The sequence below is a fragment of the Eurypyga helias genome, unplaced genomic scaffold (genome assembly GCF_000690775.1).
Source record: "Eurypyga helias isolate BGI_N326 unplaced genomic scaffold, ASM69077v1 scaffold39027, whole genome shotgun sequence".
NCBI lineage: Eukaryota > Metazoa > Chordata > Aves > Eurypygiformes > Eurypygidae > Eurypyga > Eurypyga helias.
In genome coordinates this window covers 28448-44228 of record NW_010264344.1, presented here as the reverse complement: position 1 = coordinate 44228, position 15781 = coordinate 28448, and the positions used below count along the sequence as shown (strand labels likewise).

General features: G+C 36.3%; 1 protein-coding gene across 1 annotated transcript in view; it reads left to right on the top strand.

Annotated features, from left to right (window-relative positions):
• Positions 1-299: 299 nt before the first annotated feature.
• Positions 300-15781, top strand: part of NEBL (nebulette) — a gene marked incomplete at its 3' end in the record, with an annotated part of 43613 nt that continues 28131 nt past the window's right edge. Inside the window, exons 1-5 of the mRNA XM_010156366.1 lie at positions 300-362; positions 459-530; positions 6850-6954; positions 8959-9069; positions 15373-15483. Of these exons, the coding sequence (XP_010154668.1) occupies positions 300-362; positions 459-530; positions 6850-6954; positions 8959-9069; positions 15373-15483 (462 nt within the window). The remainder of the gene's footprint in view (positions 363-458; positions 531-6849; positions 6955-8958; positions 9070-15372; positions 15484-15781) is intronic.

Below are 15781 nucleotides of genomic sequence, written 5' to 3'. Positions count from 1 at the left end.
TTAAAAATAGTTGACTGGGATAGGTCATTTAATTATATTTTATCTGTAGGAAAGCATTAGCTCTGCTGCAACTGATAGCTAGCAAGGCCATCTGCAACGCCTTTCAGTTCACTCACACTGAATTGTTCAGATAAAGACTGTCAAGTGCTGCCTAAATAAGGAAGGAGCCTTGGTAGGGTTAAGTGCAGTGGAGGACAGAAATGAAGCACTGATTCCAGACATGCTGCAGGGTCTGTGCTGTTTCCTGCAGTACTGAACCTTTTTAGAGTATTCATTGTTGTTTTCTGCAAAGTATTAAAATGCGAGTATCTGTTATTCAGGATCTCGGGGAAGACGAAAATGAGGATGGAGAAGAAGAAAAGGTGAGTTAAATGCCAGTAACTTTGAAAAGTAATTATTTCCTTCTATTGTTACCCTTTTAGGACAATAAACCTACATTGATTGCCTTTCTCTTACAGGTCTTCTTCAAGCCTGTTATTGAGGACAGAAATATGGAACTGGCCCGAAAATGCAGTGAAATAATAAGTGATGTAAGTGGCGGTGACAAATGCTTCCTTTTGTATTTCTCTTTTCAAGTGCCCATGCAAGGCTCAAATATAAACCCAAACAAAATAATAGAAAAGCACAGCCTGTTCTGGAACCCTAAATTAACAGCTGCAGAAGGAAGAACTTTTCAGAGCACTTGGGCAGTGTAGGACCTAAGAAGGAGAATGTTCTAAAAATTGAGTCTTAGATGGACGGTGTCTCCCATGAGAACAGCTTGGCTGAATTCATCAGGAAAAGGCAGAACATTTTCTGGTTATAGCCTAATTTTATGAAGGTTGATTAGAACAGAACTGGGTCTAAGTATACACAGCTGTAAGGAGGGAGAATAAAACAGGTGAATTTTGAATATCTTAAAAAATTGTTTAGCTAGCAAATTCTTAACTATTATTTTAGACTTATAAAGCTGTCGATCAGATATAGACTTTATATAAACATCACAGATTGGATCCAAGACATTTTAAATTGGAGTAGTTCCAATTGTTTCAATGAATAGCATCAGACTGACCTTGTGTATTTCTATGTCCCTGTGGGAAAGTGTGTCTGAAGAGTAACTTTGTCCTTTCGTGTGAAGAGGGGTTGAGTGATATTTCTGCTGCAAGGATGGTGGTTTGCAGCAGAGGAGACATTACTGTGGAGAGAGTAACTTGCTTTAACAACTGTTCTCTCTTCTAAAGAAACCGAAAAATGATTTCTGGCTGTTGCTGTGTTGTAATCTGATTTTTAGGTTTTTTTTAGATTCAGGATGTTATTGTTTGAGGTGAATTAGTATGTTGATTTTATGAGAATAGAACATACAGAATCTATACTTAAGGTATGAATTATTAGGGGTCATGTATCAGAAAAGAATAGGTAACTCAGAAAATTCAACATCTGGGATGTGTAGGTGTTACAGTGTTGGCTTGAAAGTGTAACTTGGCAAGGTCAAAGTTTCTTTGTCCATACATTGTCTGGCAATGCTTTACTTTTCACAGAAAGAGTGCTGAAAATTGGATAGATCCCAACAAGAAGCTACCAAGATGGCTCCCTTGTAAGCTCAAGCTACTTTAGGAAGCAGTAGAGATTGTTCATATTTTTACTGTGCTTTCTTTGGAAAAAGAATGGCATATGGTACAATAAGTGCCTGTCATTTTATGTAAAGGCCAAAATGAAAATGGATCTGGAGCACTTATCTGACCCAAAATACATTTATTGTTTCCATGCAACTTGTTTCTAAACATGGTGGTTGTTCTTAAAGGCAAAAACTCTGAAAAATGCTGAAGAAATATTTTCTTTCATTGAAGAGGAATGGTTACTGTGTTGTGTACCCATTAAGAATAATGTTAGCTGTGCCTGCTGGTTAACTGATAAATGGAGTGGCTGTATTTTCTCTGATTTTCTGCAGGGACTTGGGAGCTAAAGTGTGTAAGTTAAGACAGGTTTTTGAATCCTATAGTGGTTCAGGGATGTGGGCTTTTGCTGAAAACTTGTGATGTATTTAGCTTGCAAGTGCTAGCATTAGATTTTTCTTGAGGTATGTAAAACATAATGCAAAAGTGCATTAATGCTTTCAAAGCAGTAGTAATATATAATGGTTCAGACAGATTTAATTTCAAAGAAGAAACTCTGTTTAAAAATAGCATCCAATTTTGGGGCCTTATTCAGCCTCTACTGAAATCAGTAGCTGTTAGCTTGAATGGAATATGCATATATATAGGGGTGAATTTTTTTCCCCAGAATTTTTTGCTATTGTTGTAATTTCGTATGACCACTGAAGTCATTTTTTGCTGGGGGGTAAGTTCCTCACCCTGCACATTTCATTGCAGAGGCCAATAAACTGCAAGGAGTTGGCATTCTTCCCTTTGATTTTTGACTCATTAACGTTCAGAACTTTTTATATATTCTTTAACCTTTTTAGCATGAATCTTTGCACAAACTGCTGCTTGTGTGGATGTATCGTCGGTGTACATCTGTACATTTTACGTGTACAATGGTTTTACGGGGCTTGCAGTTTGGCCCTGAGATGACCTTGGGACACAGCAGCCTGTGTCCTTGCTGACCACGAGACCAGGTGATAGTCCTTTTCTGCTGGAGGAGCTGTCAGCACAGCTTCTCCATCAGAATGCAGCACCAGGAGGGCTCATGACTGAGATACTGAGGTTGCATTATGCTTGCCCTTCGTTCTTTGCAGGGTGACTTTAATTCGACGGTATGGCTTTAAAAAAGTGTTACGATGGCAACCCTTAGTGTATGCCTAATGTAGGGAAACTTGTGAAGTGTTTATGTGCTCCGGTTCTTGAGGAAATCCCTGTTTTCATTTGAGGCTGGCAGATGTTTGTTCTGTGGCTCTGATACCCCCTGAATTGTTTCTCCCTAAAGCCATTCCATTTGATCTCCCGCCATTATGCAATTTGATTCCACGGATGTTTCAAAACTAGTCATGTGTGTTCAATTTATATGAATTACCTTCCTTTCCAGGCCTTTTCTCTTCCATATTGAAATTGAACTTGTCCATTTACTTGTATTACGTTTATTTTGGTATGTTTTTATCTCTTCTTTGTTTTGGTTGTGTAGTGGGATGTTGTGAATACTATTATAAGCTGGGAGACAAAATATTATATGAGTAAAATGATCATTGGCCAAACTATCATAATCACCTATCTACGAAAACTCTGCCTTCTGAAGATTCTGTTGAACGTTGGTAATGTGTAGTACCAGTACTTCTTTTGCCATACAGCAAAAAGTAAGGCTACTTGCCTTTTAACTGTCCTTGTACAGAGTCCTACTTTGTTTCAGCATGTCACTTTGTAATAAAGCAAGGGCCAAAGGGACCTAGAGTCAAGAGCAGAAGCAGAGTGCCTTTCCAACCAATAGGCTTGAGACCACCTAATTCGGGGTGGAACTGTTCCTCTGGGCTTGCCCTTACTAGTCATAGCCACTATCTCAAGAGGACTTTGAGGTCCTAAATTGCTGGAGACTAGTATGCTTGCCCTGTTCTCATGCTTTTCTCTAGGCTTCTGTGGCCAGAGAGAAAGGATTTTGTATTAGATGGATCTGTGGTCTGACACTGCTCTTAGTCTATGAGAGATTACAAATTAAGAAATGTAGGCTTGGAAATAGAATTCTTAATAGAAAAAAGTTCCCTTTTAATCTAGCATAAGAGCTAGATAAGGAGGTTCAGACCTTTTTGTGGCTTTTCTAAACTTAAATGGATCTTTGAGAGATAACAGTTCTATAATGGATCTTGGGATGATGACTGTCAACATGGTTACATCATAGATGTTAAGACAGCAAAACCAGTTTTTTTCAAGTGTATTGATACTACAGTTACATTAATATGTGTCCCTGCATACAAAGGAAAGGTGGTTGCTTGGATTCAGCTGTCACCATTGGAGCCTTTCCTTTAGCCCACGGTCTCCTCCTGTGTTTCCTCTGTGACAAAGGCTGATGGAACAGACCATGGATGAGATGAATTTTCTTGATGAGACAGAAAACTTCAGCCTAAAGGTTGGATGCCCTTGTTTTATAAAGTTGATCTTGCCATATAACATCCCTTAAGAAAAAATGCAGTTTGAAGCATACTGTTTTGGTGCTTGTCTAGGAATGTCTATCTGCTTCTATGGGATAGCTGTGTTGCTGGTCAGAGTAGTTTTATGATGAGTCAGGGAAAAGAAAGGGATCAGGGGAGAGCTATTAAAATTGGGCCTTTAATGAGCTGTTGGGCTTCAAAAGTATATCAAAAGAGCAGTGGTGGCTGCAGGCTGTCATTTGCAAATTTTTCCTATTATTTGTTTTTTTCACAAGGCTTACAAGATCTACTTAACCAAAACAGTGTATTTTGTGGTGAAGGGTAAGTCACTCACAGGAAAAATTTTCTATTCAGTATTTTAGACATCTGAATTTATAACCCCAAACTTTGAAGAGGAATATTGGCTTTTCAGCCTCTTCCTTCCAGCTATTGGTTATGTTCAGTCATAACAAACCTCTTAAGCCTCTTGCTTACATCACTCAAAATAAATACGCTTTTTAAGTGCAGATATAATGAATTAATTATACTTGTCCCATTTAATCTTCCATCTTTCTGATTCCAAACGATGCAGACACTTCTGTAGCAGAAAGGAGTGTGTTGGATCACAATTTGACCACACATTTTGTTACGTGTCCTCTATAAATTGCTTGTTTGAGCCTGTGTGCATTTTGTGGCCGTTATGGGTTACTATAATAAATATGAATAATAAAGAAGTAATGAGGTGGCTTTAGTCATAGAATCATAGAATGGTTAGGGTTGGAAGGGACCTTAAAGATCATCTAGTTCCAACCCCCCTGCCATGGGCAGGGACACCTTGCACTATTTTGAAAGCATGACTTCTACAGCAGACTAGCTTGGTTTGTTTCTTCTAGTCATGTCATGTCATCCCTCCCCCTCCCAATTAGGAGATACCTTAGGAAGCTTTAATGTTTGATTTTTGAATGTAATTATTGCTCTGTAATTAAAATGGATGTAATTACAGTCAGCTCTCTGATATCTGTGGGTGATTCATCTAAGTGGTGAGCAGCAAGATTCTGCATCTTCTCTACCAGAGTCTCAGCTTTACAGGAATTGCTACTGGGAATGCCATCAAACGTAATGAGTAGACAGTCAGCTGTGTCGTTTTCCCATGCCCCTTCTCAGCTGTATCACTGTGAATGAACATAATTCTATGAAGCTTTTTTTAAGCTGTTTATAAGCACATACATACACATACTTGCAAGTACATGCATGCATGTGTGCAGGCTGAACATTAAGTGCCTGCTCATGTTTATCATAAAACTAATATTTTTTTGGTATTACTCTGTGATTACCTAGGAGTACAGTGTCACACACAATTTACATGAATCGGTGGATCTGTGGGGCCCTGAGTAAAAAGATGATACACCATAATTTTACACCCATTGTTCACCAAACAGTTTTTATTTAGAATAAACTGTAATCCACATAGGCAGAAAGTATGATTTGGTAATGACATGTAGATTCCTTCAGTAGTCCGAACATGAATGAGCTCATTAATAACCACAATGAGGTGAATTTGGCATTATCTAATCCATTTTGTGATGGACAAGAAGTTTGCATCAGAAAGTACAGGAGCTGCTTCTGTGTAAGCTGCCATTCTTCTCATGAATTTTCCAAGGCCCTGTAGAGTAGTGTAGACTAGAACTTGTGATATCCATTAAGAATTCAGAGAAAGAGGAAATTAAGACTCCATATTTCTGTAATGCTCAGATGCAGATCATATTGCTTCTGTCAGTACTTGTCAGCAAGTCTAGAGTGCATAAATGCAAGCTGCTCTTGTGCAAAATGTGAAAATGAGGTTAGAGAAATGGTAGCAGAAAATAACCATGAAAGCTTAATACTAAATAATTCAATTTGCATTGAACTTAACTATTCTATGTACAAAGAAAGAAATGTCACTAAAAATATTTAAGGCTGTCAGTATAAAGTGTCCATCTTTAAAACTTAATTAGTCCATCTCATCACGATTCACCATGTTCACGCAAGGGCCCTATACATTCCCCATCTCCATAGATTTTATCCTTCTAACACTCATTAATACAAACTAACTCTGACTTCATCAACAATCGTGATTATTATATCTGTCTGTATTGTTTGCCTCATGGTAAGTAAAATGTTGGTAGTTAAAAAAAATACTTGTTTTGTTTTTTTTTTTTCAAAATATGTCTTGATTTTTTTTCTTCAAAAGTGGTTTCCTTTGTGCATACACAGGATTTAAAAAATGTCTCAATCTAAAATTTCTTTGCTCTTAAAGAAACTCTGTTATTACTTGCATGTCATGACTGTTGGGGTGCTTTTCAGGCAATGATTTGACATTGACCTTCTGAATTTATTCATGTAACTCTTGGATTCATAAATGGGCATTTGATTATGTTATACAGATTCTGTGCTTGCTAGGCCTGTGTTAGAAGTTAGTTTAACAATTTTATCTTTGAGATCAAGGAGATCAATTATTTTATTCTCCTTTCTTTAGAGATACTAGATCAACTACAATAGTGGTAAAAGTGTGCTGGAGATGTAGAGAAAAATCATATATTTTTCATCTTTAATAATAAAGAGTTCTGTGACTTTTTCCTAGTCCTGGTAGTGTGTGAGAGAATTCGGTGTTTCCCTTTATGGCTTAATTTGATCTGATCTGAAGTATTTGCAAGCCACCCCCCATAGTATCTATTGGTATTATTGGTATTATTTACTATTAGGAATAATAATAACACCCAATTGTTTATTTTTATGCTTTTTTAAAAGAAAATTAAACTTATTTTTTATTCTTTTTGTAGATACACTATAAAGAAGAGTTTAAAAAATCTAAAGGCAAGTGCACATTTGTACCTGACACCCCACAACTAAAGCATGTGAAAAGTCTTGGTGCTTTTATTTCTGAGGTAAGACCTAAAAGATGGAAGAATTCTCTTGCTTCCTATCCTTCCTGAAAACTGCCAATTGAATATGGTAGGTTTTAGCAGGGAAAGGATGGTTTATTTCAAATAACAATTCTGTTTAAAGCAGAAATGACTTAAATGGCTGTAATTAGTGTATAATGTACATGTAACAATAATTTGGAATTATGCAACACTTTTATTTTGAGATTCCAAGATATTTTATTAATGGTTCTGAGGCAGTCCTAGCTATCCCATTTTATGGATGAATAAACTGAGGAATAGCAAAATGTTTTCTTGTTACTTAATCTGCAGTGATGAGGTTTGTAAATTATACCTGTGTGTAGTTTCCCGCTGTGGGGAATTCACAGCTTGATGTCAAGAAGAAGGAGACAAGGAAACTATTGCGATATTATCATCCCTGTCCTCCTTCAGCAAGGGCACTGGGGCAGGCATCAGGTCAGTGCCATCTGTGGGTCTCCTGAGCACCTGCATACCCATGTCAGAGTAGGCTTTGTGTCGACACAGGCATAACGGTAGTGACATAGAACGGCAGCTTCCAAAATGCCGGAGCAGAGTTTGCTGTCAGCTCTTCATGTCCCAGCTACAAGGTGTCATAGGACTGTGTCTCTGATTATTTTCCATGGATGAGAATAGCAGCAGGAGTTTTACCCGGCAGAGTTGCTTTTGTTAAGAAACTTCTGGTTTTGAGGGATTTTTCTGTCACTATGACCCTTGGAAGACTCCCTGTCTGGAGTTGTGAAATTTATATGCGTTCTACAATCTGCTGCTGTTATATGGGTTTGCTACGTTCAATATAAATACATCTGATGAATATTTTTGTTATATTTATCTTCATATTTTCTGAGAAAGCATGGCATGTCCCATGGGACATGAATGTGATTAAATTATATTTTCTAAGAGACAGACTACTGTAGTCTACAAGAGCACGAGACAGAGAGAATTTATCAAATCCATCTGTCTGATTCCAAAGAAAAGCTGCTAATTATTAGTCAAAGATTTAGAGGTAAAAAGATATTTCAGAAGTTAAAACCTGTGTGTTTTATGTTATTACACTGTTGGGTACGCTTTGCTTATTGCAGCATTACCTGAAGCCAGTAATGTGATGAATGTTTATCTTGTAAATTACTGACCTCTAGTGTCCCATAACTTGTTTTTGCAAAACTTGAACACTGAATTTCTTAACTGCGTGTCTACTGCAGTGAAAAAGAGCTCTCTGTTTTGGGAAACAGCAACAAAAGTTACAGCAAATTATTGGGATATATATGATAGATATGGGGAACTACTCTCTAATGAACCCCTGTATATTGCACAGTAAATTAATGACATTAGACAGTATAATTTAAGATATCTTTGCTATTTATGATTACTTTCACAGCAATACTTGACATTATTGTTTTATGAATTTGTAAAACTTAGATCTGAAGCAAAGCCTCACAGATTTTCAACTGTTATTTTGACCTGTCTCATAAAACCCTTTTGTGAGGAATTGCTAGTAATGAACACTGGAAAAAGCACAGGGTAAATAAAAGTAATTTAAAAATGAGTCTGTAATATGAAAAGATTAAGTAGAAATGATGGCATACATGGGAGCTTCAATGTTCCTATCCTTTTCAGTTATATTTTATTCCTGTTGTTATTAATTGGTAAAATATTTATTGTTGGCCTCTCATTGCTCCCATTGTGAAAAACTTGGGCAATGAAATTATTTAAAAAAGGATAGAAATATAACTGCCTTGCTTTCCTTATTTTATACTTCCCCCAAAATTATTGAATTTAATTAGGAGACACTTAGCTTTGTTTCATGAATTAGACACATCCACCTAAAGTATTTCAAAGTTGTTAAAGATCTGGTTTTGCTTGAAAGTTCATGACAGCATTAGATTTTTCCAGTTCTAATGGTCTCTGCCATTTTATTTAATAAAAATAAGTAGCCTGCTACTGTTTCTTAATTTTTGCATTATATGTCACCTTTGTCTTCTCTCCTAGGTGAAGTATAAAGGAGCTGCTAAGAAAGACCTTTCCAACTCTCTTTATCAGCAGATGCCAGCCACAATTGACAGTGTGTTTGCAAAAGAATTAACACAACTTCAGAGCAAGGTAAAATTTTAGAATTGCAAAAATTATTTTTAGATGAATAGTGTGACCGAATATGACCAATTTGACAAAAGTTTGAACAGATACTTGATTGCCTGCTTGATTTATTTGGGTGAGTTTATCATCCAGAGTTTATCACTATAATTCCTTAACTTAAAGAATCACTCACTTGTAAAATGTTGACAATGTTACTCATTATGTTTGTTAAATATGAATTTAAAAACTGCCAATTCACTCATTAATCCAATGAAATCCATTAGAAATCCATTAATACAATAAGGAATTAGTGGATTCAGTGACATGGCACTGCATTCATAGAATAGATGAATCTTATCACAGCCATTTCAATTTGGATGTTGTATAAGCTTTATAAAATGTTTGATGCTGAAAGGAAAAACAATAAAATAATGACTTTTAAAGGCACTTTACTGGTAGCAGTAAATATATTTCTGATTATCTACATAGTACCACTCAACAAGATTTATACAGTTAAAAGTATGAAATCAAGTATATTAAACATAGTGGAAAACATGCAAACAAGCAGTAAAATAGCAAATTCCAGTTCAGTTGCCTCCAGGGGCTTAAAAATATAATACCCTTTTTGCAGGCAGGTGACCCTTCACTTCCATTGATCTCAGTGGAATTGTGAGTGTTAAGCATGTGTAATATGAATGAAGTTACAGATTTTCACTGTAACTCCTGAGAATTACAGCTCATAGACGGTCATGGCTTTCTGTCCACCAAGCATTTCCACATTCGTCATGTTTTGCCTTTGTCCTTTCTTAAAGTTATTAACTATGTATAGTTTAATATGGCCAGTCTGTGAAGTGAACACACTCCTAAATCCATATTATTGATTGTATCTCAATATGCATTATTCTAATGCAGTGTGTTTTTTTTCAAACAAAGGAAAATATTCATAACAAAAGAAAGCACTGAAATCTCAGGACAGCTTGTGAAGAAATGTTTTGATTTCAAACAATGTGTTAATCAAGGGTACATTAAGCAAATATAATAACATAAAATATATTGTAGTTTTCATAGTTTGAAACGGAACATATATACACTCAAAGCAGTGCAGTAGCTGAAATAACGTTAATGTGACATTTAATTGTGAATTGAGTGATTAGAAGAATTACATTAGAAATGAATTGGGAATTAAACTTGTATAACATTTTTAAACTATTACCTTGATTTATAAAACATTAGTTAACTAGTTTGCCACAGATCTCCTGGATTCATTCCAAATGAGTACATTCTACATTAGTTTACGCAAATTAAGTTAATTAACATTGGTGATGTGGCAGAAAAGATAAATAACTGAGACTAAAAATGAAACCATTTGATTGAGCAGAAAGACCCCTTTAAGGAACAGACTGACATTTTAATTTGATTTTTTTGGAAGGTTTTCTTCAGTCATCCAACAGTCATAGAGAAACAAATATGCATATAGGATGAATTATATTTAAGCAGAAACTTTTCCTCTAAAATTCATACCATTCCCTTAGGAATAGATGCATTATAAATCATAATCTGCCATAAAACTTAAAGATATGCTGACACATTTTTCCAACTTCTGGTTGCTGTTGCAGTGGACCTGAATTTAATGCTACTTTGAGATAGATCCTAGGGGATTTTCTAGTGGAAAATCTCTACAGTATTCAAATCTAATCCATATTGTGCCTATCACTGTGGTACCTAAGTAGCTAATACAAGGATTTCAGATTCAACTGGGTCAGGATATGACAGAGAGGATTTCTGAAGCATCTCTCTAGCAGTGATTGTGAATTTACAGGTCATCACTTCAGCAAAGGAGACCAAGGGTATGGCATGGGAAGGAGGGAGAACAGCACTGTCTGGCCATTGTGCCAACTCTCCTCAAAAAAGGCTATTGCAAGCACAGAACTGCAGTCTGTTTCTCAGTTATAGTCAGTTGGTTTAACATAGGTGCTGATTTCCTGAGAGGTGGAAAATACAAGTATGTGTTCTCCCCATCCACATGAGAAAAAATTTACACCTTTGACTTCCTTTCCATGTTTCTTGGATGCAAGGCTGGGCTGGAATGCTTTTGCAACCAGCTCAAGCAGGTGCTTTCTCACTCTATGGTGCCATGTTCTTGGCAGGATCTGTAACCTCATCTGCCAAGCAGGTATTTTGGGACTACGGGACCATGGCGTGGAAGAAAGAGAGCCACTGACTTTCCCTGCTACTGCCTGCTGGCACAGCTGAGTGATCTCCTTACACATGTGTGTCCTTGGCAAATGGTCTCTCCCATGACCTGATGTTTGATCCTGAAATGGAGCTGCTGCCCAGCAGCTCAATTTTCAACCTACCTACATCTAACAATTTATTAATTATATACACCATTTCAGATCACATTTGTGATTTAGGAAGTTGAAGGAACTAGGGGAAATTTCCGTTTTCTCACAAGAAATTATTCCCCACCTACAGCTGCCCTTCACTACCCTCTCCAGACCCAAGAGGCTGTCATGGCACCATCTATCTGATATGGCAGTTGTCATGGGCTTTCGCAGAGCCAGGACATTGTTCTGCAGGGTTCCAGCCATACAATGAAAGTATCTCCCCATAATGGAGAGTACAGCACCCTGGCAGCTGTGGTTCTCCTATTTCTCACCTTATTGCCTGTACTGATTCATGCTCAACTCCCTCTTAAGATACACAGGAAAGACTAAACCAAGACCACCTCTGCTGGCTTTTGCATAAAGGCCACATTTTCTCTTTTGTGTTTTATACAGAATTTACACAAAGATGTGAAAGACCCATAGAAAGGGAAATCCATCTGATATTTTGACAAAAAATCATGACAGTGTTTATGAGGAAAAAAATTCTTCAGGAGAATGAGAAAGAAGTTTCATAGCCTGCCATACTTGGGCCACTTTTATCAATTTTATTTTTTCAACTGTGCAGAGAATCTGACTGTCGCCTTATAAATAGCTTTCTTGAGGGTGAGCAACCAGATTTTCCTCACTCTCTTTTTTTGTCATAGCTGTCCCCAGTGTAAGCTAAAGAGAGTAGAAGTCCCTATCCCCGTGTGTAACTTCACCCCCCTTGCCAGCCAACAAAGCTCTCGCTGATTTCCCTGTTCTTTGCAATGAGAAAATAAAGCTGCTGAGAGCAGTCTAGGTGAGGAGCCCTCATTTTGATTTTCCTCATAGGAAATGAACATTTTCTGAAAAATTGCAATTTTCCTGTGAAAAATATTTCCGAAGGAAAATTTCTGGTCATTGCAAGCTTTGTGCCAAGTCTTTTTCTTGTTTGAAGACCAGTATACTGAGTTCTCCCTTACACAGAACATTTTTTTTAATAAGTTGTCACAAACAATGATAAAGGTATTTAAAATTGCTTGAGGGGGAAGCAATGTTGAAAAAAGCATGCTTTTCATCACTTTATTTCTGCCATAAGAAGAGATTGCACTGTTTTTCTTCTTATCTGAAAGGAATAATCTAAAGCAAACTGAAGGCAGTTTAATTTTATCCTTTGCACAGGGCAATATCTCAAATAGTAACTGTATGTCAATGCTCAACAGTGTTTTTTGTTTGTTTTTAAAGATGATGAGCCAAGTGAATCTTTAAGCAATATTTTCAACTTCTGGAGAAAGTTTCAGAGTTTTTCTTACTTATGGGAAGAATCTTCTTTTTACTTTCTTTTTTTTTTACTTTTATAAATCTGTTTTTGTGGTTTACTGCATCATTTATGATCATAGTACACATTATCAGACTCTTATCTAAATCTTTTTTTTTTTTAATGGAATCAAACCTGATGTTCAAGATTTCCTCTTTTTTATGATAGGAAGTATTAGTCTCCTGGACTTCTCTAGTTTTACACAAATACATCAGATAATTTAATTCCAGTCTGAAGATTAAAATGGCATGTTCTGTATTCTTGCATATTTCCTCCTACAAAATCCTACATTGTGGATTTTAAGTTTGGAGTGCAGCTTACTGACAATAAAGGGAAATATAAAAATAAAAATTTAATAATATTTAAAGTATTCCAAAACAGAAGGTCAGTCAGAGCTGAGTTGAAAGAGCACAAAGCCTTCCTTAATGCAGTTTCCTATGACACACTGGTGTACAAGAGAGGTAAGAAAAATAAAAAATGAGTACTTACAAATTAGTTCAATCTGAATTCATACCTACTTAAATGATTCCCTTGCATTTCTGGAGTTAATAAAAGGTGCCAACCAGAGAGCAGAGGTTACATCACTGACTTGATCTCTCTGTAGAATAGTTTCATATGTAGATTTGATAAAAAAAAAAAAACAACTAAAATTTGAAAATTAACATGAAATAAGAAAAAAGGGTACACATGCTAATATGTAAAATAATGGTTTTAAGAACATTGATGAAATAATCCTGATAAATATTTCTTCATGCTTCCTTGGGACTGATTTGCAGATCTGGGAATAGTTCTGTACTAAATTGTCCAAAACAAAGCTAGGCAGCTATTGAACTCCTCTTAGTAACCCTGAAGCAATCATAGGCTTAAATCAGTGAATAAGAATAATGTGCGAAGATAGGAAGAACACAGTTGTCAAATAGCTTAATGCAGGAATATTTGACTTGCTAAAGAAACAGCCATCTTTCCCCAAGATAGCAGACTCCTAAGTTGTAATTTCTGTTAGTTTTCTCATGTTGAGAGTTGATGTGGTTTTGTGTTTTGATGTATTGGCTACATAACCCATTTCCCAACAGGAAAATATAGGTGTTGAACCAGGAAAGTGGCAATGTACTAAACTATCTGTAAATTAGTAGATTTGGGAAGTAACTGTATGGATCTGCTTTTCAGAATACTATTAAGTGGGGAACATCTTAAAAGTGGCAATATGAAACAGGAGAATTAGCAAAAGAGCTTTTGTGCAGTATGATTATATAGTAATTACACTTTTGCAGGGGGTGATTTGTTAGTCATGCTTTAGTACTGGTAAAGATTATTTGCTTTACCAGTTACCAGATGTGATCAGTATAGGAAGGTGTTAGACATTTTTTTCTTTTCATTTGTGCTTGTTTTCCCAGAGGTGTGATCATGTTGGATTTACACTGTATAAGAAGATGGCACATTTTGACTTTCCAAACATAATAATTTCAGTCATACAGGAGCAGTGCAAAAACCCCCCAACCCAACCCCTTTTTGTCTTAAGCTCTTAGCCTGTATATCATTTTGTAATCTGAGAGTCAGGGCAGATATTAATATATTGCCTTGGCACCCAGATCTGTGACTCAGATGCAATCTTGCTGCCTTAAACACAAACAGACACAACATTTTCTCACAGTTCTAGTATCCTGTCCTAAGAGTCCGAGTCACCGTAGTCAAGAGTTCCCATGTCAAAACTTTCGCATAATTCTTTTATTACTATCAAGGGTTTTAGTTTCAAATCCTTCTCCTCCTGGTCAGCTTTCAATCTTATTTAGTATTTGCTGTTTTCTTGGGGATTATTTTAATGCTTGCTCCTGAAAGCTATTAGAAAATGAATTTACTTGATGCTTGCTGCTTCTTCAGGCATCAAAACCTGGTGAATTTTCTTAATGTAAGCCTAAAAGCTTCTGACAAAGATAAGTGCAAGATCAGCTTTTCAGGTGGATTCAGTATGTGAGGGTGTGTATATGTAAGTATAGGGAAAGCTGGATGAATGCCCAACATTGAGCTCAGTTTCTATTATAAAAATAAATTTGTTTATCAACTCCCAATCCAATTCTATTTTCCTTTACTATGATGAAAATTGAATGTAAATATTATCTTTCTTTGTAAACCTGGGGGCTAGTGAAAATGTGTATTGTGCTAGTAATTTCAAACAGGGGAAGAAATAGTTGTTTGGGCTATAGGTATTTAATGTAAAACCTTTTATTTACAAGGAATGCACAAAATATTTTTTTTCTTTTTTTGCAAATACAGGCAAAAAAAACCCCCGAACACCACCTCCTGAAGAAATATTTACTTAGCTGAGCAAAAAAAAAAAAAAAGCTTTCCCTTATGCTTGTCTCTGGGTTGTCTTCTCACCTTGTTAAGGTTAATTTTCTGTTTCTGTATATTTGTCTTTCTTCCACCCGTCTACTCATACCTCTGCTGCAATACCAGACGCAGAGAAATCTCTCTGCTGGCTGCCTCATATGTCGCTGGTTTGTGTAGAAGCTGCTCTTGTTTCAGGGTTCTTGTTCCATTAAGGAGCTTAATTATTTATTATATCTCTTCCTGGATGCAGATGCACTACGACGCTAGGTTTAATCCAGCTCATATTATTATACCTGCTCTGCTGAGGTCACAGAAGTGTAATGTTGCTCTTTTCAGGTTCTCTATAAACGAAAACGTGATGCTGAGAAAGGAACTTCAGATTATGCACATATGAAGGAGCCTCCAGATATTAAGCATGCTATGGAAGTCAGTAAACACCAGAGTGATGTAAGTACTCCCCCATCTGAAATGATTTCATCTGTTTCGTTATATTCATTTGTTTTGGCTAGATATGCCTATTATAGCTAACTGAAATTAACTGGGCATAGACTGTTTTCATATTTCATTTGTTGGTATTTTTTTACATTATTTGCTTGGAAGTATTTTGGGACATGATGTATATTTGAAATATGCTATCAGTAATGGTATGTGACTTTTATTCTAAACTGCATTAGAAAGTGTTTGTTATTGTTTATTAGTAGTAAAAGTTATTAAGTGCTCTCGGTTTGAAATAAAGACAGGTTCT